This window comes from Patagioenas fasciata, chromosome 13, assembly GCF_037038585.1.
Source record: "Patagioenas fasciata isolate bPatFas1 chromosome 13, bPatFas1.hap1, whole genome shotgun sequence".
NCBI lineage: Eukaryota > Metazoa > Chordata > Aves > Columbiformes > Columbidae > Patagioenas > Patagioenas fasciata.
In genome coordinates this window covers 8,135,710-8,159,389 of record NC_092532.1, presented here as the reverse complement: position 1 = coordinate 8,159,389, position 23,680 = coordinate 8,135,710, and the positions used below count along the sequence as shown (strand labels likewise).

Below are 23,680 nucleotides of genomic sequence, written 5' to 3'. Positions count from 1 at the left end.
GCAACTCTTTTCCTGCAGTGACTGAAAAGAAAATCATTCATCTAAAAGCATGTTGGTAAAACAGTCGCACAATAGGCTGCATGCTGGACTGCAGGTGGAATTGCTTATGCTGATTGCACTGGTTGCTTTTTGCATCAGGGCAAAATGTATTCTGTGCTTGGAGTTTAAAAATAAATTCATTTATACAAGGCATTTAAACTAATAGAACTCTCTTGCTGTTGTGTGTGGAACAGATGGATGAACATTTGACAAAACCAGAGATTTGTATTCCCTGAATTGCTCTTGCAATTACTATTGTAGTGACTAAAAGTTCAAATTTAGTAACGGTATATCAAACTGCTCGGAAGTATGCTTGGCTGTAAAAGAAACTGCTGGCACTAAAAATGTTCATTAGACAAATGCAAAGGGTAATTTATTGGCTATTTTATGTTTAAGTAGTATCATAATTTGATTTAAGCTTTAAAAAGCTGTAATTAAATGGCAGAGCTTTGTGCAGAGGGCTTTTGGTATTAAAAATGATACTGCTATTATCTCCTTAATAGAATGAACAACTTCTTTCCCCAACACAACAAAAGTTTTGCCACTGTCATGAAATGAAATATCAGCAGGCTGGTGGAATTGCGTTTGCACCAAGCTATAACTGTGAAATTCTCCAGTCAAACAACTTGTGCTGTTATTATGTTGCTGAAGCTCAGGATGCTACTGGCATCTTATTTTTTTGCAGGCTATAAATAGTCATTACCCGTTCCTACCTAGAATAATTACATCTTTGAGAAACCCATGATCTAAATCAGAATTTTGGTTTTGCATAAAACTTGGAGGAAGAGTCCTAAATTCACTTGATACACTGCCTGATTTTTATCAAGAGAAGTTTGCGAATAGAGCTAGCTAGGATAACTAAAACATTTCGAAATGCATTTACAAGTACAATTAGTTGCTGCATACTGAATTATGATAATCTATACTGCTTGATATGAGGAAGAGTATAACTGGCAAATGCATAATTTTTTGTCTCTTAATTAAAAATACATATTAATTTAACCTGACATATGGTACTAATAATTAGGATAGTAATATGTTAACTTACTCTCATTTTGCATACATATATGTATTTTTAGCATGGACAAAAATATCTCTGAGTGTAACTCATCACAATTTTAATTTAAAAAAAGAGACAAGGGATAAGGCATTTAGCTAATTACTCTTGCTTATGACAGTGTTTAAACATATATGAAACGCTATAAAATGTAATAACATTTGTATTGTGCATATTTTTTTAGACCGAAAAGCAGATCCAATTTGATATGAAATGGAAATCCATATAGCAAATATTTCTAACACTGCATACATAGTAGTAGTTCCTTCAAAAATCCAAGTTACAGAATTCTCAATCAAATTTGGACCTGATTTATGGTTGAGTCAGCACTAATAATTACTATCTGCATGAATTCCAAACTTTCCAGACCCAGCGGAGGCTTGAACACTGGGTTTTTATTAAAGCAAACATTTCAAGGGACTTATTAAAATGGTGAGGTTCTCTCGTGGAAAGGAAATCTTTATCAAAGCTGAATTTTCTTTTCATTTTGAATTGGGTAGGAGGTATTTTTATTTTTACTCAGCAAGGAAGTAGCGAAATTAATTATTTCACTTTCTCATTTTGCTTTGGATATGTGAAAATGTTTTAACTCATTCAGGTTAAATTTTAATATTGCACATATAGAGAGATTTAAAACTTTGTTATATTAAGTATTTTACATAATATTTTAACATAATCAAGATTAGCCATCATTATTATTACATGCAGTTATGTGAAGGGACCAAATCAGTGTGTCTCTTTTAATGTCTTGGGAAACTTCAGAAGTTTTGTTCACTTTCAAAAGAAAAACATCTGTGTAAATGTTGTACTTGGGCACTCTGGTTGCTTGGAGGATTCTGTGCCCAGTGAAAGGCTCGACTGCTCCGTATGGCCAACACCGCTTCCAGTAATTCCCATTGAGTTCCTTGGTTTGAGACATGATAGGAGGGGAAGGGGAGCACCACATTTTTTGAAAGAATTGATCCGATCTGACCTCATATTTGCTATTTACTCTTTCTGCCTGTGTAATATGATAGTTGGATGCTGCGTTCATTTTCATGAATCATAAAAGTCACACGACACATGACAGACATTTGTTTTTTGAATTCCAAAACTGAGTCATAATGCCGCTTGCCTGATATTTGGAAAGCTGCAAGACTGACAGGCAGAGCCATTCCACAGCAAAACAATTCCACAGTTGTCAGCTCTTGCTGTGTGTTAGATAAAGCACGAGTCAGTTTGAACAGATTGGTTTGGTATTTGCATGGGTCTGTGACCAACTGTATCTGAATGCAAAATACTTCTGTTTTGTTCAGATTGTATAGAATACTGAATTGCTTTGCTGATTTAGGAAGAGATTTAAAATTGTTCCTTATTGAATCAAGCCTTGTGTGATTACTAGTTTACAAAAGCAGAGGCAAGGTGGAGGTCTGGCTGAAAACCCAAGGCCCACAAGCGAGCAAAAACAATCGGTGTGCTGTGAATACTGCGGAACTCACAAGGTTTTTTACTGCAGAGAAAATATGTTTTTCCATGTGAAGACCCTGAGCTGAGGTGAACACGTTAGCTCTCTGATAAGTGTTGGGGAAAGTGGGCACTGGTTTTGGCAAACATGTCAGGTCAGGGCAGTGGGGCCAGCTCTGTGCAGCTCGTTGGTGGAAAGGGCCAGTGCTGCCTTGCTGAGGCTGATCTGCTGTACTATGGGGGCATTTTGTGCCTGAGAAAGGGCTGGTTCTTGTCACTGGATTGTAAGGGATCTCAGCCTGCCACTGACAGGGCCAAGAGGAATAGTACAAAAGGTATCACATGTGTCCCCACAAACAAGTTGAATTTGGCCATAGCAGCTGTAGTAGAAATGGGGGACAGTATGTTCTTACAGCCAGGGGTTTTTAATCTCAGTTTCTGCATTGCTAAAACATGAAGCTTGAAATAAAGATTAAGTCAAATTTCAAACCCAAAGCACCACTATCTGGGTGTCACATAGATGGGAGCTAGAAGGAAATGCACAGAAGGAATTACTGCATACCAGAGACTATAAAATTACCCAATTGCCCCTGATTTTTTTGTTATGAGGAACCAGTGAGTAGAGTTAAACTGCATCACAATAATAAACCCTTCACATACTCTTGCTGAAAATGTAAATCTGGAGAGGGTGGATGGACTTTGCACCAATGGCAGATACAAATAACTATTGTGTTTTGAGAGGGGAACCTTGTTTGTCAGATCCTGCTCCCTTTAAAATTTCAGCTGTGACATCTAGCCAGGAGCAATGAACAGGTGAGTTGTAATAGTTGTGGCAGCTTCACATGCTTGTGTATGTTCCTGTATGATGAGAGACAGTGCTTGATTTGGGCACATGCAATGAATATACATGGGCTCAGATCTTAAACAGCTTTAGGAGAATGTTCAGGGTAACTGAGGATAAATGATTTCAAATTGGGCCTTGATCTATGGCAGGAAAAAAGAGTGTTAGTGTCTCTCCCCATGGTGCTGCCAAGTCCTGTACTCCTTAGGAGATGCTCTTCATTGCTGAGCAGCTGGGTAATGCAGGCCCTGGCAAAGGCAGTGGGAGCTGCAGCTGTGCAGCCACTTCATTTTATCAGGAATGTCTCTGCTCTTGCATCAAAAATGCCTTTTGTGTCTTCTGTGTTGGAGCCCTGGCACACAGGGAGCCTATCCCAATCACCAGTGTCCTTGATGTGTTATTACAGCAGCCGTGAGTCACATAATACTGTTATTTAATGATTTTAGACTCAACCTGGATTAAACCACTCAGGGTTTAATCACAAGATTTTGCTCACAGATTTCCATAATTGCATCTTTATGAACATGGGATAGGAACAGATCTCCTTCAGACCAGACCTTCATAATGAAAGTTATGCTAATGCTGAAGATTTGCTTAAACAGTGTCACTATGGTGGAAGAGGCATTTGAGATTACTGCTGCTAACTTTGGATGAACTACTTTTTTGGAGGGGCGTTTTTACAAGCTGAGATTGGAAATTTTCCTGCAATCAAATTTGAAGCTTTCCCCCAGAGGCAGACTCTGTGGGATGGAATCAGGAAGAGTAGAGCCCCCCAGAGTTCTGCTCCACTGAAAGTAATGGGATTTCCATTGCTGAATTACAGTCCTTGTAGTTTTTGCTACAAAAGGCAAGCATCCGGAAATATTTTATAGGGAATGAATCCTTCTTTGGCAGGCAATAGACTCACTAATGTATCTCTTCTCTTGCTAATTTTGTGATTAACATTACAGATGGGTAAATCTCTTAAGCTTTTTGAGGTCGTATCTGGTTTGTGTAAGCCTTTAGAAGTTTGGATGCATCTCCCAGTTACTTCACCCTTTTGAGCAAACCCCTGTGACTCTTCAGAAGCCAGCAGAGTTTGATGCCAATGTCAATTTTAGTGCTTCAGTCTCTAAATTGGGCAGATAATATAACAGGCTTTTTTTGGTGGGGTTTCTGTTATTTCCTTGCTCTGATTTTAGCTAGAACTACCACCAACCCAGTCGTTGTCATAGCATGCGCAGTCCCAGTGTAGGGCAGAAACCAGAAGCTAAAAACCACCACCAAACTGCCTAAAATAATGATTGAAGCTGAAAATTCCAGACTCTCAAAGAAGTTTGAGAGTAGGTGAATTTATGGCATAATCATGTCACCTGTCTCTAATTACAGGCAATCTTTTGGACATGAAGGTGGCTGGGAGTAGTCAGCGTGGATTCTGAAATGAGAAGTCATGCTTGACCAACCTGCTAACCTTCTATGATGAAATGACTGGCTTGGTAGATGAGAGGAGAGCAGGTCAGAAAGGTTTTTGACCCTGTTTCCAATAAGACTCTCCTAGAGATGCTGTTCAGGTATGGGTGAGATGATGGGAGGTGGACTGAAAGCTGGCTGCACAGCCAGGCCAAGAGTGTGGGGTGGGTGGTAGGAGGTCTGGCTGGATCCAGTAACCAGTGGTACACCCAGGTGTCAGGGCTGGGTAGAAGCCTGTTTAACATCTTCAGTAACAATCTTGATAATGGGGCAGAGTGCACCCTCGGCAATTTTGCCAACAACCCAGCACTGGGAGGAGTGGCTGATACACCAGAGGGTTGTGCTGCCATCCCAGAGGGACCTGACCCCTGGACAAATGGGAGGACAGGAACCTTAGACAGTTTAGCAAAGGCCAGTTCAAGGTCCTGCACCTGGTGAGGAACAAACCCAAATATCAGCATATACTGGGAACCAACATGCTGGAGAGTAGCTTTGTGAAGATGGACCTAGGAGTCCTGGTGGAAACCAAGTTGACCACGAGCCAGCAGTGTACCCCATGACAAAGAAGGCTATATTATTTAACTGTAAAACCAGAATTTGCCATCACTTTCCCTTAGGAGTTGCTATCTCTGAACACACACAAGAAAAGGCAGAGATTGTGCTTTGTGCCTGATAATAGATTTCTGGATTTTGATGAATAGGTCTGACAGATTCCTTCCCCATTGGTAAGTAGTTTACCTCACTTACCTATCTTTGAAGAAAAATGTTTCTCCTCTAATTTGTGCAACTCCATCAAATACAATGTCGTGCTTGCAGAGCTCTGGTGTGACAGGTCCAAGGGTTGGACGTGGGCCTGGCCCCGGTCCTGGCCCGGGTTCAACGTCGGGTGATACTTCTGCAATGGTGAACGGAGATGTTCTGTTACACTGAAATACAGTGCTGCATAGGTAATACAGGGAACATGAACTGTCATCATTCATGTTATAGAAGGAGAAAAATTTGGAGGCAGTGCTGGAAGGGGGAAACTTATAAAATCAGAAGTCTTTATACTGGGTTCTAATGTTAACATTAACTAAAATTAACATTTTTCTTTTAATTTTACTGCCTTCTAAAAAGAAAAGAAATGCATTTTGAAGTCCTTCTATTCAAAATTATCTGCCACTCCACTAAGAGAGAAATAAATCAAAGTGGATTTCTCTTCTTTCTACAAGTGCAAATATTTTGCAAGTTAAAGATGCATTTTGAGCCATTTGTATGACCTCACTGCCCTCATCAATAACCAAAATGTGCTCTTCAGAGCATGCACTTTGCCATCTGGTTTGCTTTATTTTGTTTTCTCATTTGGCTGCTGCTATACTGCCTTATGAGGCATTTGCCTTTTTTTCTTAGATATCAGGTCGATTTACTGCATGAAACAAAGTGAGTGTAGCTGATTTGAGATAATAATGATGGAAGAAAACAAAGGTGGTTTTGAATACTTGCTGTATATAGAAAGCAGTTTGTAAAGGACTATATCAGTTATAAAGAGCCAAGAAAGAGTTTTGTCTCAGGTTTTGAAGCGTGCCTTGAGAGAACTGCGTTATATTCTGAAGTCTTTGAAAGATATGCTTTGCAAGCTTAGAAAATTCACTTTGCCTTGCCCTTGTTTCAATTCCCAGTCTTAATTAAAGCAGCTAAGGACAAGGTAATAAAGAAGATTCAAATCAGATTTTTGATAAAAAGGTGTTTTGTGGTAATCATTTTGTTCTGTTCTTATTACAATTTCTAAGGTGTTGAATACTGTAGAATTTAGTCACTGACAACTAGGAAGAAATCTCACTAGGAAAGTGAAAAGCACAGAAAGACAAATGATATAGGTTTTCTTCAGCTGCTTAGTTGACTGTAGTATACTTGTGTCTCTATAAGATAGAAAATATATATGTAGAAGGAACTTTAATAATAATTTCTATGTATTTTACTAAGAGTATCTCTGGAGAAAATAAATTTTAAAGATGTACTGACACAAAAATACTTAAACCCACTTCTTCCTCAGGAGCTTGCCAAATACATTTACACAGAAGTATATCAGCTCCCACATGCTCTCTGGAAATGTTATTGTGACGGTTCAGCTGGAATTGTTGTGGGAAGGCACTGTGAACTGTTTCCAAGCTGGGACAGGAAACAAAGTCCTTTCCCTCTCACAGGGAGCTGCAGTCTGGGAAGCTCAAAGTGTGGGAGACAAAATCACCCCAAAATGCCCACGTCAGGTATTTCAAGCTAGAGAAAAGCATGACATTTCATTGTCACAGTACAGGCATTAGGAATTATCATCAAAAGGTTTGGCTATCAAGGAAGTTTTGGTGCTCCTGTTAGTTCAGTAAATTTAATGGCTCCTCATCCTTAAATTGTTATATTTGTTTGAAGTAGAAGCCCTGACAATAATATGAAGAAAGCAGGGAAAGGAACAGAAGATGTTTCTGGCATTTGTGATCTTGCATGATATGTTATTTACTGCAAATTCCGAGTCTCAGATTTCAACCTGTACTGCATGCTTTTCTGATAAATACAGCTGGTGAGCGAAAACTTTACCATAGAGCTCCTGGATCCCTTTAATGTCATCCTGTGAAAGTCGAAAGTTCTTGGTGTAGGTGTAGATTGGGGCCATAAGAGCTCCTGGGTCCTCGGAGTGCTCTAATCCCATGGCATGGCCAAACTCATGGGCAGCAACCAAGAAGAGACTGTATCCTGAATAACACAGAGAGACAGTATCAGCCGCTTGCATTGCAATGGAAGTGTACAGCTTATTCGTAGTCTCATAATTTTATTTTCCTTGCTACCCATCAAAAAGCTCCCAATAATAAACATCATAATTAGCATTTACAGCCTCCAATGGTGCATGTCATACGTATTGCCAGAAATAACATTTCATTACAGAGATTCTAAAACCTCTTCTGTAGTTGAAGTTTGCTGCTGTCCTCATGCAAGTAACCTTGACCACAGTCTTAACACTTCTGTGAAAAAAGGAAGTGTAGCTTTTTTTTTCTTTAAGCAAGAAGAATTGAACTTGCAATCCAGACCCCGAATCTTATTTTTCATCAGTAAATGGCATGCAGGTGGTAAACAGGTCTGTAAATCTGTGTGTCTGTGAACAGAGCATGAATCAGTACTGATGTACCAAATATTGTTAGGTCAAATCTTTTCTCATGGGATGACATTTTATCGATTATGTCCAGTCTCTGAAATTTGTCAGTTATTTTCTTCCTAAAAGAAAAACACGAATCCAACACTTGTTTGTAAATGTGTAAAAAGCTTTTTGCTTTATTTAATTTTACCCATGCTACAAATCATGGTAAGTATTATTCAAAATACTTTTCAATACTGATGTTGACCATAAAAATTTAATCCTGTCTCTTGTTTTAAACATGTTTTTCCTCTTTGTCAATATCAGTTACAAATTTCTTAATTTACATTTAGCATTTATTACTAATGTGGCCAATATCAGAGTATAGTTCTTATGCACTCATGAAATACTGTAGTAGTTGTGGGTTTTGGCCATGGAAGGAAAAACTGGTGAGGAGAAGATGATTTCTTCTTTTATATTTTTAAATATATTTTGGAAAGATACTTCATCATTATAATTTTAGAAAATCTGAATGTTTCAGGCAGATGGGCTCTGTGATTGACTCTTTGCGATTAGTCTCACATTTAAACATAGGGTTTTTGCTCAGGTTTAGAACTGGGGAAAAGTACTGCCAGACAGGAGTGATTAATATGGGAATGAAATGATCATGTTATCGGTGTGCTCCATATGCTGTTCCCATTGCATCCCTTTGACAAAGCGCATTACCTTGATCTGGACAAAAGCCCCATTTGCGGTCATCGTCGTAGCTGCTGGTGGAAGCACACCACAGCTTGCCGTCATTGCGACCCGCACTCGTGCACGACTCGTATTTATTCCCAAGAAAGATGAAGGGGAATACGCAAGGGGCTCCCTCTGAATTTCCGCCAACGGTTGACATGGCTGTGGAAAATGACAGAGAAACACAGTGAGAAGGGAATCCCTTCTGTGAGATTAAGCTGATGCATCTTCTCCCAGACTGTGCATTAAAAATAGAAAGCGAGCAGAAAATCTGCGATCCTCTTAAGAACATGAGGAGGAAGATGAAAAGTAATGTTTGAAAAGAAAATTGTCTGACATGGGGGAAAAAAAGGAATAAATCTAGGTATTGCCATGAATTTGCCATTAGTTTTGGTGGGAGTAAGAAGGAGCCCCAGACTTGTGTTCCCAGCTCGGGGAAAGCAGCAGTTGCTGGTGGTTTGTGGAAGAGAGTTGTGTAGCGAGTGGCTTTGTGTGGTTGTTTTGATCCTGCTTCCTGATGATGCTTTAAAGCATGTCTCACATAGTTCAAAAACAGGTTTAGTGTCAGAAAAGTTATAGGGCTATTGCATATCCAGCTAGTTAGTAGGTGGCCCACTGAATTATAAGCTTTGAAGTAAAAAAAAAGTCCAGAAGGGGAGTCTTATCAAAATAAAATAAATGAAGGAATTGTTTTATGCTGACAGAAGGGTACAGTTTAAAAGCATATGGTTTCTAAAGAAAAGGTTATCAAATATGGATGACTTTTCTTGAATAATATTTTGGCAAAACCTTGTAATTTTTTCCCGTGCTGTCATCTATGTAGTATATGGCAGTAATATGTAAGAAATAGCATTTGTATATGCATGTACAAGTGTTTTCTAGGGGGCAATTACGCTTTAAAATAGATACCATAAACAGAATATGAAAATAATATAAAACTAATTGGAATTCATTTACATTGCTACCTTGCATTTACAGTTCCATTCCAGTTATGGTTTGTCTTCTGGGAAGGTACAGGAGAGCAACACAGAGGCAAAGCTGGTTGTGTCCTTTATTATTTATTATTTTTTATTTCTCATTAATTATTATTAATTAAAAAACCCAGATTTTTGTTTTAAAAAATCACCGCTACCTCAGGCAGTAACCTTTTCTGCTGAAAAACCCCTTAGACTAAGTATATTTCTTTGTTCAAGTGATAGACACTGTTACCTAGGACTTTGGATAGATTGATATTAGGTATATCGGCTCTTTTGATTGTTGAACTAGCATTTAAATTTTTCTCTTTCTAACTCTGTAGCAAGTTATAATGAATTTGATTCTTTCCCCCCCCTCATATTTAAGGTAAAATCAAAAGGTTATACCTGAATATCAAAAATAACAGGAAGCCAAATACCAATACATCAAATTCCTATTGCAAATGGTTAGTGCATTTTCACAAGACTCCCAAACCAGGGTGTGTGTTGGTTTGAATGAAGCTGCACCTCAGCCTGAGGTTTTACAGCTGCCATAGCTGACTTACACAGTATGAATGTTATTGCCCTGAACTGCATCCTAAAATTGAACACCTGCCAAGCTACACAGGGCTAGAAATGATTTTTTTTCCCTCCTACTTTATGTAATAAAACTCAAAGAGCATAAAAAACTCTGAAGAAAGCAGAAATCTATTTTCCTGGCTAAACCATTTCACTTTTGAACTGCTTAAAAGATCTATTAACTCAAGCTTAACATACCAAACAAGATTTCTTTTTTCAAGTGTAAATGGTAAGTACTAAGCTAAAAAATTATTCATGTTTTCTTCTGTCACATAGAGTGAGACATCTCTTCCAGGACCATTAACAAACTCTAATCTACTCTTAATTATCCTGCAGTGGTAGACATTGAGTCCTGCGGATCAGTGATATTTGTGTATCCCTGATAAGTGTGGTGTGCTATGGCATGCAGTGTCATTGCACTGATCGCTCCTGTTCTAGTCACTTCCTTGGCCACCTGTGCTGAAATTGTGCCTAACTCATCAACTTGTGTGGGCTCTGCTTAAGGGGCAAAAAAGGAGTCTTTTTTACTTAAAGCAATGACAAATTAGGCTCTGTTATGAAAACAATGTTTCTCATACCAGTCTCTGGACAGAATCCATATTTCTTATCTCTGTCGTAGTCTTCTGTGGTTCCACACCATCGGTAACCGTCTGTCCTGCCTTCTGTCGTGCACTGGTCATAGGATTGCCCTTGGAATTTGAAGGGAAATTTGCACGGCTGCCCCTCCCCATTGCCGCCCATGGTAAAAAGTGCTGTAGGGAGAATGAAAAACATCAGTACGTGACACTTGGCACCAACAAGGAATCACAGTGTGCCCATGGTAACATCCAAAGGCCTTGACAGAGATCAGATAGCCATTGTGCGTGGTGCAGGTCACACTTAGAACCTCTATTTTACACCAGCTATGAAGTGTTTTGGCAAGATAGACAAGAGGTGTTACAGTCCCATAAATATATAGAAAGGGATGACTGACTGGGAATGAAGAAAATTCCACCAAGCTGTTTGGACGTGGTTTAAATTGTGTATATCCTTTATAGCCTACCCCATAACATAAATGAATATCCCTTCTTGAAGCAACATTTAGAAAGTGGATGCTGGGAAGGTCACTCGTGTTTAATGCTCTGCTGATTCGTCTTGCATCAAAAATGTTAGTTGGGATGGCAGACTTTGTACAGAGCCACGGACAAGCCAGATGGGTTTTTCCTAATGGCCATCTGTGTACATTTTCAGTTTCTCTAAGATGCTAGTGTACAGTAAGTCAGAGAACACCCAGAGGCTTTTCCTCTAGGCTTTGCTTCGCATTTTTGAGGATCCCTGCAGCTGGGCTCAGGCACTCAGCAGTTAAGCAATAGAGGACAAATATGAGTCCTCTGACAAAGCATAACACGGGAGGCTTCTGCTGTCTTTTGCTTCATTAATGTTCCTGCACATAGTGTATTGGTCTTCTAGGGGCTGTTTATTGTCCATCCACATACACAAGGCCATGTAGCTCAGCCCTGAGAACCAGAAATATCTGTTATAGATGGAAGAGCACAAATTAAACTGAGTCAAGTGTCCTGAGATCTGGTTTAGGATTTTAGTAAACTTTCTGGAATATCTAGAAGAATGTCTCATGCTGCTATTTTAAAAAAGTATTTCCAAATTGAGTTGCATGAAAATGCAGTTGGCTTGGAGCATCTGACATCTTGTGAGTCTGCCTGTGACTTCTGGCTGCTCTGTCAGTGGGAATCCTCAATGGTGGGACAGCGTCTGTGAGTGTCATGTGCTGGGGACAGGAAACCATGAGGGCAAAAATGGGCTTGGCCTTGCACTGAACAGACACCAAAAATCCTTCATGCAGCCTTGTGCTAATTCCCCTTGAGATTTAAGAACAATGCCTTAGAATGAAACTCGTCTGTGTGAATTCCCAGTGTGCAGTATGCATGATTTGGCCTTTTTTAAGGTTCCCAAGGGAACACCTTTCTCCCTCTCCTTCTCTGTTTAAAGCTACAGCTCAAACCTAAATGTGTATGTGGGAAGGCTTGGCAGGTTATTTCTGACTTCGCTGTCATCATTTTTGATGATCAAAAAGCTGTCGTAGCCTCTGTCTTGGTGTAGGATTTGAAGGGTTTTGCCTTTTCTTAGTCTTATACATCAGTGGAAAGAGACATTTTTTTTATTAGTGTGCTTCACTTTTTAGAGTAGTAATAAATAAAAACCCAAGACTTTTTCTGTCAGAAGAGTGACTGGGAAGGCTGTTGACAATGGGCTATTGTGACACAGGTGATTCATTTTGCTTTTTCAACTTAAATCAGTAATTGGCCACAGCATGAGAGACATGAACCAGTAAATTACTGGGGTCAGTTCGTCCCACTAAGGAGAGAACTTGGAGCTTTGTAGGCCTGGCTCACAGGCATGAGTTTGTAAACTTCTCATCTGTATCATTCTGCATCAGGGACACAGAAGCAGGCACACAGGGTCCTGTCTCTGGGCCAAAGGTGCTCGTCAAGGGCTACACACACTGTGCCTCCCCAAAAGAGCAAGCTGCAAATGTTTGTGTTTGTCTCAGATGCTGTAATAAGTTAGGAAACGTGAATTAACTGGGACTGTGGGTATTGTGATTGGAGAAAGACTTTATTTTTTTTATAAAGAAATGATAGAATTGGAAGGCAAAATTAAACAGAATTGTTTAGATGACTCATTTACCACATGAGCTCCTTCCAGCTCTAGATCTGGCAAACTCTCTATATTAATAGCCTTTTTTTATTCATTTAAATGTGGCTAGGTTGCCAAAACCTTATGGAAAGTCAGTCTCTTACTGCTGGAGTCTGAGTCACAGTCAAAATGCAGTTTTTCATTTTGCTTGAGGTAACATCATGTGATGGTAATAACAACGGTTTATTAAGTTTTCAAATCCTCCTCCCTACCTTAACTAGAAAATTCTTCATTTTAATATAAATGAAGGTTAAAGACAGAGACTAGTCCAGTTTGCCCCAAAACACACCAAAGCTTTATTTAGTTGTCAAGGGATCTTAAAGGACCTGACCCTTGTTCTGCATCATGGTGAGCTCAGCAATTTAGAGATCAGTAAAGCTATGCTGATATGAGAGCAGAATCAGCCTGGACATTACTAATCTCTTGCAGTACCATAGCTTTAAAAACGTTTCCAAATCCATAGTGTGGCTCTATAAGGAGAAGAATTGAAACTAACTACAGTGAAATAAACAGGTGAGGAACAAACACCAATAACTAGGAGTGTTGCCCCCAACACAGACTCTGTGGTGTAAATCCTGCCCTATCTGAGTTTATTAACTGAGTTTTAGCAAATGGTGTCTTGGAATAATGAGTGAACAATGCCGCTCTGAATTTAATAAGAAACATCTGTGCATAACTGTACAAGGATCTTGCGAAACAATTACATCAGAAACAAAAGGGTGAAACCCTCTGTTCCATTTCAGAAACCTTGTCACAAGCATTTCCAGGAACATCAACTTCCAGAACGGATTTTCCCTGGGAGTTCTTCAATGCTTACATTTTCGGTCTTCTATGACTGGGATTTTACAAAGGTATCAGTCAGGATATGTGGATCTCAGTTTGTCCAGCTGCCTATAATCTGGGCTTCGTTCTGACCATATCTGAGCATTTGGAATATTTTAAAGAAATAGCCAAATTTTGCTCTTTTCCAGCTGGAAGGATTAACTTGGGGAAAAGGTGGGGATGGAAGAAGAGGGCAAAGTTTTAGGAAAAAATGATTGTGTGGGTGTGTGCGTGCCTATAATCTCCTGAAGTAATTGTTAGGGTAAAGAAGCTGGTTCTGAAAGTCATGTAACTAATGATAACTTTTTTTTTTTAGTTAACTGAAGTCTGTTAGAAGTTCACACTCTTGTTTGTTCATCCCCAACAGTTGTATAAATAGCTGTCACCATGACAGATCACAGCTCTTGATGTGATCTATAATGGACACATAGGGTTTTGGAAATTTAAGAATATTTTTTTTATCACATTAGGGCTAGAAGACAGCTATGTTCTATAACAGATTATCTGTGTAAACAGCTAGCATCCTGATGCAGAAGGTTTGTAATCTTATATTGGAAACTGTATGGTCTTGCCAATGAACTTGAGAAATTCCCCAAGTTTGTCAAGCAGGAATCCTTTCAGTGTTTGGCTACAATAGGATAGCAGAGAAGTTCTGAAGACAGTGTATCTGCACTTCTTCTGCATACACATGTCTGTGACCTTTCAAAAAATAGCGCATACTTACCTGACACATCCATATTAACAGACACATGTGTTTGTACAGTACTGGTTGAGGCTCGTCTGGGCCGTGTCAGGCTGTGCTTGTGCATTCTTGGTCTGGCAAAACCCCAACATGTCTTGTTTTTTTAGCTTTGCATCTTAAGCATCACTAATGTAGCCCTAATATTATAAATAAGTTTAGTACTATTGCTCCAAGCAGGATTAGCACGAGTCCAACAAAAGCTCTCTTGTTTTCTGTTTCGTTCTCATTCATAACTCCCTTATTATTTGTTATGATACAGCACTAGCAGACAGGAGTTTGAGTGACCCTGTGGATTTATTGCTCAGGACGTAAGGTAACAATAGGGGTTAAACACTCCCTGCTGCCAAAAGCTTAGAGCAATCAGTTATATACGAAGGGAAAAAAGTGAATGTGGGAAAGTGCAGTCCTGGGAATGTCTGTGAGCACAGGTGCCAGCACTGGAGCTGGCAAACAGGAGATGGAACCTGTGGCTAAAAGCCCCACACCTTCTCTGCTCTCTGCTGATAAATTAGCATAGTAGGCTACAACCAATTATACTTAATTGTTTCTCTGAAGGTTTCCTGCTGTGTGATATACAAGAGATCAAATTAACACTCATATAATAATAAATTATCAGAAATATTATATCTAGTAGACTCATCAATATTTTCAAGCATATAAATATGTGCTCCCAGTGTTTAACAGGAAGCATATTGCCATAACTTCATTTGAAAGATACTAATAATGTGTATTTTTTTAAAGGTTATGGCTACATGAAAACATTATACTAATTGTTTAATTTGTAAATGAGTGTTTCCAAATATGAAATAAATTGCTTGTGAAATGGAGGATTCTGTGCATGTTCCAAAAAATCAGAAGTTTGGTACAATCTTAAATTTCCTAGGCCCTCTAAAGTTTTGTACAGACACTAACGTGGAGTTATGATTTCTGAAATACGGTGTTATTCCTGTATCTAAAGTGAGCTGTTGGCACTGCTTTATGAGTAAGAGTCCTAAGACCTGTGGTAAAAATAAAAACCTGAATTCTGAAAACGTAAGTGCTCTCCTGGCTAGCAATTTGCACTGAACTAACATATAAATAGCTTTGTACCAGTATGGATACTCACTTGAAATTCAATCATTTTTATTTAGAACAGCAGTATGATGTCATTTAAATGGTGATTTGTGACAATAATAGTGTCACATTGCACTAAAAGGGCTCCTAGACTCAGAGCACCGGTTGGTAAAATTGGTATGCAAAGTTTCAGAGGTTTGGTCTAATGAGTTTCATCCTTAACTGCTATTTTTTGTCAGTTACAGCTCTTGAAAGAGATGCAATTGTTAATGGAATGGCTTGCAAGTTAGGGAGAGGTTTCTGTCATTTAATATGCTCCAGCTCCAAATTCGGCCCTGTCCTTACTCTGAAAGTTGTCTTTCCTGGACTGTGAAACTCACCCTGTAGTGTCTTTGGTGGATATCTGGGGCTGACATTGCTTCAGACATATCTTCAGTGTGTTCTTGTTTTAGAGAAAGGCCTGGGCCTGGGTCACCATCAGTTACAAACTCTCCTACAGCAAGGGAGCCTTTAGGGAGTTTTGCCTGCTTAGATACTGTGGAGATGTTAAACAGCCATAAATCTAAATCTGCCATAAGGGAAATTGAAAAAGTGCAAGGAGACTTGGATGGGCAAATAAGTAGGGAACAGACTACCAGGGGAGAAAACAGTAGAAACAATGATCTACTTACACTCATGGGGACAAAAGCCGTATTTGCCATCTGCATCAAAATCTTTGGTTGTGGAACACCAGAGGAATCCATCACTGCGTCCTGCATCTGTGCAGCTGTTGTATTCCTTGCCATTGAACCAGAAGGGAAATTTGCAGTATTCACCATCTGCATTTCCATATTTCACTCTAACCACTATAAAGAGAACAAACACAGTGGTGAAATTAGCCATCAACTGATATTTAATAAACAACAAAAAACCCCCAAACAAACAAACAAAGCAAACCAAAAAACCCAAAACAGTTTCTGGACAGCTTTTCCTGGAGGATACCGGTATAAAAATGCAGTCTGAATTTCCACTTTGAAATTCAATATGCTGCTGGTCTCTCTATTGGAAAGATGATCATAGCCAAAATAATAACTGGTAATTTTGAAGGAATTACATGGATATTACTCATGGCAAAGTGTTAGAATGAACAGTCCTTTAAAATCAACCGAGAAAAATATATGTTGTTGTTGCTATGTCAATGCAAACTTATAAACATGCTGTTAATACATTTAATAATTTAGTTTCTTTGGTAACATCTGAAATGTTCAGCATGGTTTGAGAGGTTCTGGGCAGCAGTTGAACATGAGCTGAACATGGCTCATGCCTCATAAACCACTTTGGTATTTCCAATTTGACATCAATGAGATCCGCTGTGGCGGTGGGGGACAGGGTGGTAATGCAAACACATCCAGATCCTGGGGTTTGTTTCAGTTTGTCACGTGTAGTCTTAAGACTACAGTACCTGTTGTGTAATGTATGGTACTGTGTACATCAGTTACTTATCCATAGCATTTATTTTAGCAGTAATTAACTGGGTGCTTGTGCAGTATTTGCACTAATATGGGAAACAGTTCCCTCCTGTTTGTTGTCAGCCCAAGGCAGGGATCCAGTCCAGTTAGTACAGCCACCGGTCAGTGCTCTGCTGAAGTTAAAAGCAAGCCAAACAGAAGGAATTTGACTATTTTGATAATAAAGCTCACTTACTTTTTCAATGGGAGGACAGCTGAGAAAACTAGAATTTGAAGTGAAAGGCAAACATGAGTTTGCATTTTTATTCTAAGATTTCCAAATTATACTACAGTAGAAGAATTTTAATGAGTACTGTATGATTGTGGCAAAGTTCAAGCTGAAAAAAGAGGTTCCAGACTACTAATACTTGGTCTTGTTTGCCCAGTTCAGGTGGTATTATCTAGACTTCAGTTACTTTCTTCTAAAGGGTATGGCAAACTGCCTGCTAAAGATTCTTGGAGATGTTCTTAATCCACTGTTTGATGTCAATTTTATTTCAGTCATCAGCATGAGGGATTTGTATTCCTTTTGTTTTTGACAGAGATCATGAGTATACAAAACTTACTCTGTTGAATCGTTCCATTTTATACAGCTGGAGCCACAACTGAAGTCATCTTAAAAGGGGTGTGTCAACCGAAAAGCACTGGCCAATCTGCCTCTTACAAATGAACTTGAGGATGTTGTAGTTTGTATACATTAGTTTTCACCCCCTAACATTTATGGACATGTGAATGAAAACATTTAGTGCAGTGCCTGAAACAGCATTAAAACATAGCTGCCAGCAGGCCACATGTTCCAAAACATTAAAGAGTCTGGTACCTTGCCCCTCTCCAAGAGTCCACAGTTCATCATCATCAAAATGGGAGTCTCCTCCAATTCCTGGCCCTGGTGCAAAGGCGTGAGCCAGGAGACCGTCTTTGCCATCGAATGGATAGCCATCGCCGTGTTCTGCGGGGGGAAGCAGACAAAAAAGAGCAGTTTGTAATGACCTCAGCTCTGTCAGAGTCCATACATGAATGATGACTATCATGTGTATTGTCCCAGCACCAGAATAGTCCAGTGAGTGGGTTTACTGGTACGGGTTGTGCTGGCAAGACTGAACCAGAAGAGAAGCAGCCAGTTCTTACGAAGAACATTAACTGTCAATACTGCAGTTGTCACAGCATGTTTTTTTACGTCTCATAAGTACTGTGGAAAGGAATCGGAGACAGTGCAGAGCACTGCAATACACATTAGATGTGTGACTGCGTACACACTGCTGTTTCTCAATGGAGACTGGTAGGAGCAGCAAAATAAATATTGTAGGTATTTCCAGATAACTTGTGTCAGTCTCCAACACAGAGACTGGAAAGTAAAGATGGATTCCTTTTGCAGGCTACTCTTTTCTGCTGCACCTCAGACTGCTGTGCTCTTTGTGCAGGATAACTACTTAATGCAGAAGAGCAAACCAGCCGAGCGTCTCAGCAGTGAGCCCCTGGAAAGCGAACTCTTACTGAATGCTCTGAGTCCTGTGAATGAGCCTATTCCCCCTCCACACCAGGCACTCGAGTCTCGGGCAGCTCACAGGGCAACACCAGGTTAAGTAGCTCTCCTGTTATTACACTGTAGGCTTTTCTTGGAAGTACACCGTGTGTGGGTAAGGCAGGCTGGCAAGGGCATAACCCTGGTATTCATAGCTTTCCTACCACACTGACCTGTGCATCAAAGCTGGCTGCCAGCATCTCCAGTTGCATCAATTCAGGCCTTTTGGTCTGATGTCTTGCCATTTAACAGAAGCCCTAAACACACAGGCCTGATTCTGTACTCTGTTACACTAATTTCATGCTGGTGTCACTCTCTTAATACTAGCTTCAGTTCTTTCCTTTCAGTAGACTAGTATGTCAGTTGTCAACGAGAAGATTTTGGCATATATTAGATGCTTTAGTCCTACTTATTTTATAGTTTGCTTAAGAAAAAGTGTAAAAATTAAAAACCTTGTGGATGTCCTGTGAATCTGACATGCAGTAAAGTGATAAGAATGAATGAATGTGGAAGAAGCTCTTCTCCCACTGTTTCTGAGCTACCTATAACCAGCAAGTACTGAAACCAGCAGAAACACTTCTGCTTTTGTAAGACTTTTTTTTTTTTTTTTGTGAACCAAGCCAGCCTGGATGAGGATCTGAAGTTTTGAGTTCTGTACAGAATCTCTGAAGCTTTTGAGGTTGACTCATCAGTAGCTAAAGCAAAGCAAACCAGCTTGAAATGAAGGCTCTTACAAAGAGCTCAGTTATTCTTTGAACTGATCGCTTCCAAAGTCTACCTCCCAAGTGATTGGCTGCACAAGTATCTTCATTAGTATTAAAAATTCTGTGACTGTATGTAAGAAGTTAAAAATGCCCCAGGTTTACACTGAAAAGCTATAAACATTCTTTCAGGGGAAAGCAGAATTAATGGAGAAGGCATGTACAACAGAAATGAACCAAGTCACCTATCATCAGCTAGACTCAAACCATAATTCAGCTTATGATCCATATTTTTAAGTTCCTCAAGACCAAAGAATGCATTGAAAGCCTGCATTCAGCTATGCGGAGGAACAGAGACCAGCTCCGGGCTCAAAACTGAAAGTCACAAACACATTTTTAAACTCCACTATGTTAGGACCTCCACTACTCTTGCTGGAAAACTAAGTACGGAGCTGTAACTAAACAGTATGAAGGCATTTCATTCTTTTCCATGGCAGGAAGCCAGCTCACATCATCTGAAGATCTGTACCAATATTTCCCAGTTCTATTTCTGTTTTGTAAATTTAAAAATAAAATGTTGCCCCTGGTGATTCTCTTTCTCTTTTGGAAATATAAATATAGTATAAGGGTATTGTATAAATACATCTCACTCTCTCATGTATAAGAAAGAAGAAAAATATCTTACTGAAATTAGATCTTAGCCTGTTTAAACTAAGTGCAAACTAGGACAAGGTTTTCCAGAAAAGCTCATGGGTACTATGTATTGAGGGCAGATCATTCCAATACTAAGGATTAATGAAAATGAAAAACATATGTAAAAATAGAAAAATATACCCCATCGTCCAAAATTAATCATAATGTCAGCTTCTCCATCATTTATTCGATTAAATCTCAGTGGTGTGACGTCACTCCAGACTTGAAAGGCTCGAGCAAAGGCATCATCAACTGTCTCAGGATCCAAATCTGGGGTATAGCCTATAATCCTTAGAGGTAAAAGAAAGAGTTAAATAACACATAAACCCCCTCCCAACAGTATCTGTTGTTTACTGATCAAATTTCTGAGTGGACTCAGTAGTGAAACCGGTTAAGAGGTAACACTGCTGCACCTGAGATCTAGACACCTGCCTTTGATTCAGAAATGTGTTCAGGTGTGGCGCTTACTCTTTATTTTCCTTTGGAACTGATGCAGCAGCATGAATAAAATCCTATAGCCAGAGGCTGTAAAGCTTGCATGGCAGTGGGCCTTGCACCAGATATTCAGGGTTTTGTGTCAGTGTTGAGATGCTGGCAACAAAACACCTTCTGTTCTTTTGCTCCATTACATTTGAGAGTTAGGTTTTGGTAGACTACCTAGCTTGCCAGTCAGGCTGTCACTTTAGACATGAACATAAAAGCACATCTTGAGATGTAAGATGTATTAACCAGAAAAAGAGCTCAATAATGTTCTGAAAGTTTAAAGTGTGGATTGTTTTGCTGTTTAATAAGAACTAAACCCAGCCCTTCTCCCTCCCCTTTGTAGCTGGCTGTATATTGTTTCATCCTTGTTGAATGCTAACCCTTTACCAGTGTGCTGGCTGCGTTGGCAATGGGATATATGGGGGAACGGGCAGTAAAAGTGTGTAAGATAGAGCCATAGGCCTGACATGAGGAAGGGACAAACTCTTAAGTGCATCGGTTTCTTCTTCTTTGTATATTTTAATTGGTCTTCTTAGTGCATTGTATTATAACCAGCTGAACTCCATGTAAAGACAAGTTTCTAGTTCTTTGGTGCTGGGGCTGGGAGTAGTGAGGGAAACTACTTTGTACCTAAGGAGTGTGAGGAAGAGTAAGAAGGACGTCAGCAAGTGGGGACTGCCAGAGCTGTCACAGTTTTTTTCAGTGTTTATTAGGCTAGTCACACAACAAAGGGGTCATAACTTGTGGGGAAGCAGCAGACCAAGTCAAGCAGTGAAGACACATCTGCTGTTTGTTCTCATTGGGGCTAAAAGTTTACTTCTAGAATTTTTTAAATTGCTGACTTCAGTGAGAGCTATATTTGCCCCTAACTTTTCAGAGTAGGAGTAAGAAATTAAAACATGCCAAACCTATTGCAATGGGTTTGCTATAAACTGTGTCTGTATATATCTGGAATACGATAGTTGTATTTTAAAATGTAATTGACGGCCTCCATTTTTATGGATGTGAATGCAGAGGAGTTTGTCCTCTGCATGGCCCCTGCAGTTGATAAATACTGTGGCCCCTGCTGAGCAGGTGGGCAGGTGAGATACTCCTGCTCCACTTCCCTTGGCATGCTTGTAGCAGAGCAAATGATAAAACCAACATTTCTTTAGTCTCAGCCGGAACCATAAAATTGAGCTTTAGGTGATTATTCCTGAAATTTTACAATTTGAAATTTCAGAGGTGTTTGCTAAAGCATCTGGTAGTTATCAAAGGAGAGATTCTAATTCAAGAACTCCTGTCTAGACCTCTTAGCAGCCACTCCACTTCTAAGCGTCTTGGTTGATTGCTTCTTGAAAACACTGTGGTTACATGTGAGCAAAACCCAACATCACCACCCAGTACCTGTATGTTATATGATTCTTTTCCCATTTTGGCTTTCTTGGAAAGAAGTTGTAATTGGCTACATCTGGGTTACCACAGCGGGGTTTCTTCATTGTCTCAATAGTGTTTTGATCCAAATCTCCTGTTTCAGGCAGGCCAAAAAATTTTTGCATTTTCTTCAAAGTATCTTTCAGGACAAATAAATTGCAGTTGTCTTTTGGGCACCCATAGTATTTATTCAGGTATTGCTTGGGAAAAAAACACAGAACAAAGACTTTGAAACTCATAAAAGAAATAGTTAACCATTACAAATAAATACTGTAACTCCATGTTAGCTTTCCATCTGCAATTTGCAAGTTTCTTTTCAAAATTGCTATTATTAGTAACTGAGAGACCAGCAGAATCTCCTTAATTGACACAGACCATCCTTGATCACACAACGTTGCTAATTAAGCAGTCATTTCCACTAATAGCTATCACCTTTACTTAATGAATTGCTTTATTAGTAAGTAGAGCACAGAGCTTTAATGTAGAACTACAAAGTAAAAATGGGTTTCTCCTTTTTGGTTTCTTTATGATGTATGAATCTGCTTACAGTTTTAGATTTTGTGCAGTTTTTTTTCTTGGAAGACTCTATGGATTATTGAGAAACTTGTCAAGTTATCAAAGCAACCACACAAATGAGACCACATTAACTGAAGAGAAAAACAAACCATTGCTTATTCAAACTGCAGAGAGCTATTTGAATGTTGTGTGTGTTTGCTTTTGAGTCAAACATTGCAAAGACCTGAGGAAGAATGTCTTTGGTAACATCTCAGTTGCCTGGACACTGCAGTCAATCAATATCTGTTTAAAAGTCCATTGAACGCTCCTGCAGATTATCACCAGACTGGTCTTTCTGATACAGCCATGGCAGCAGGTCACAAAATTCTCTCTCCTTAGAAATCAGTGGTCATAAAGATCAAAAAGGTGGCAGGAATCTCATTATTTTCATTTCTTATCTAAAATAATACACACCTAAGTCTCCACCACCGTCATTTTTTATCAATATGACCTAATTAGCAGGTGTAGTGCAGTTAAAAACCAACCAACCAAAGTAAATAAAATCTGTCTGTTGTTTTCTGTCGTCTCTAGTCCTGGAGGAACAAGGGGTTAGTCTCTTCCCTGGCAATTGTTCCAGTTAAGCAGCCATGTCTTTCAGATGTGTGTTGTTGTGTATTTATGTTAAACTGACCTGTAGATAAACAGCTGTGGTCCTCATTATCTATATGTGGTCCCCACTTTCTGTGCAATACACAAGTGGGATCACACAAACAATTTAGTATTTATTATTTTTTCCCTTAAGTTCATCGTTCACTGGCAGAATAACTGTGAGCTCCTTGGGGTAGGGGCCAACCCTGAGAGAATGCCTGGCAGTCTCTAGCACGTGGTGAAATCTGCTGTAAAAATGGAGTCATTCACATGGAAAAGAGTGACAAGAAGCAAATGAGAGAACTTCCAGTTAAATCTCCAGCAATGGTCTGAAATCCTGTCTCAACTCTGTTCCTAACTGGAGACTGACAAACAGCCATGCAACAGGCTGCTGGCTAGCCAGGGGCTTTGGAGCCACATTGAATTACAAGAAACCTGTAGCTCTGGTTGTTGTCTGAGCTTGGACTATTGCACAGATAGATTCAGTCTTGCTGTTTAGATTATGTACAGCTTTACATTGTTGAATTCATATCCTCATTGAGCAGTAGTTAAATGGATCATGATGAAGATGTTATTTTCATTCATGGGTTCTAAACAGCTTGACTGAACTATCTGGAGTTGCAGGTGTTATCCAGTAAAGTGAATCCTACAAATCTTACACAAAGATTTCAGGAACTCTGCACTCAAGTCTGGGTTACCAATATTTTATATGTAGCTCAAAAAGAAAA

At 39.4% G+C, this 23,680-nt stretch overlaps 1 protein-coding gene across 1 annotated transcript in view; it reads right to left on the bottom strand.

The window, feature by feature from the left end:
- MMP2 (matrix metallopeptidase 2) overlaps positions 1-23,680 on the bottom strand; it is a 36,109-nt gene that overhangs the window by 9,492 nt on the left and 2,937 nt on the right. The window contains exons 2-9 of the mRNA XM_065848149.2: positions 21,783-22,009; positions 20,055-20,203; positions 17,818-17,946; positions 16,182-16,355; positions 10,778-10,951; positions 8,656-8,829; positions 7,398-7,553; positions 5,577-5,724 (exon numbers count right to left, since the gene is read on the bottom strand). Of these exons, the coding sequence (XP_065704221.1) occupies positions 5,577-5,724; positions 7,398-7,553; positions 8,656-8,829; positions 10,778-10,951; positions 16,182-16,355; positions 17,818-17,946; positions 20,055-20,203; positions 21,783-22,009 (1,331 nt within the window). The remainder of the gene's footprint in view (positions 1-5,576; positions 5,725-7,397; positions 7,554-8,655; positions 8,830-10,777; positions 10,952-16,181; positions 16,356-17,817; positions 17,947-20,054; positions 20,204-21,782; positions 22,010-23,680) is intronic.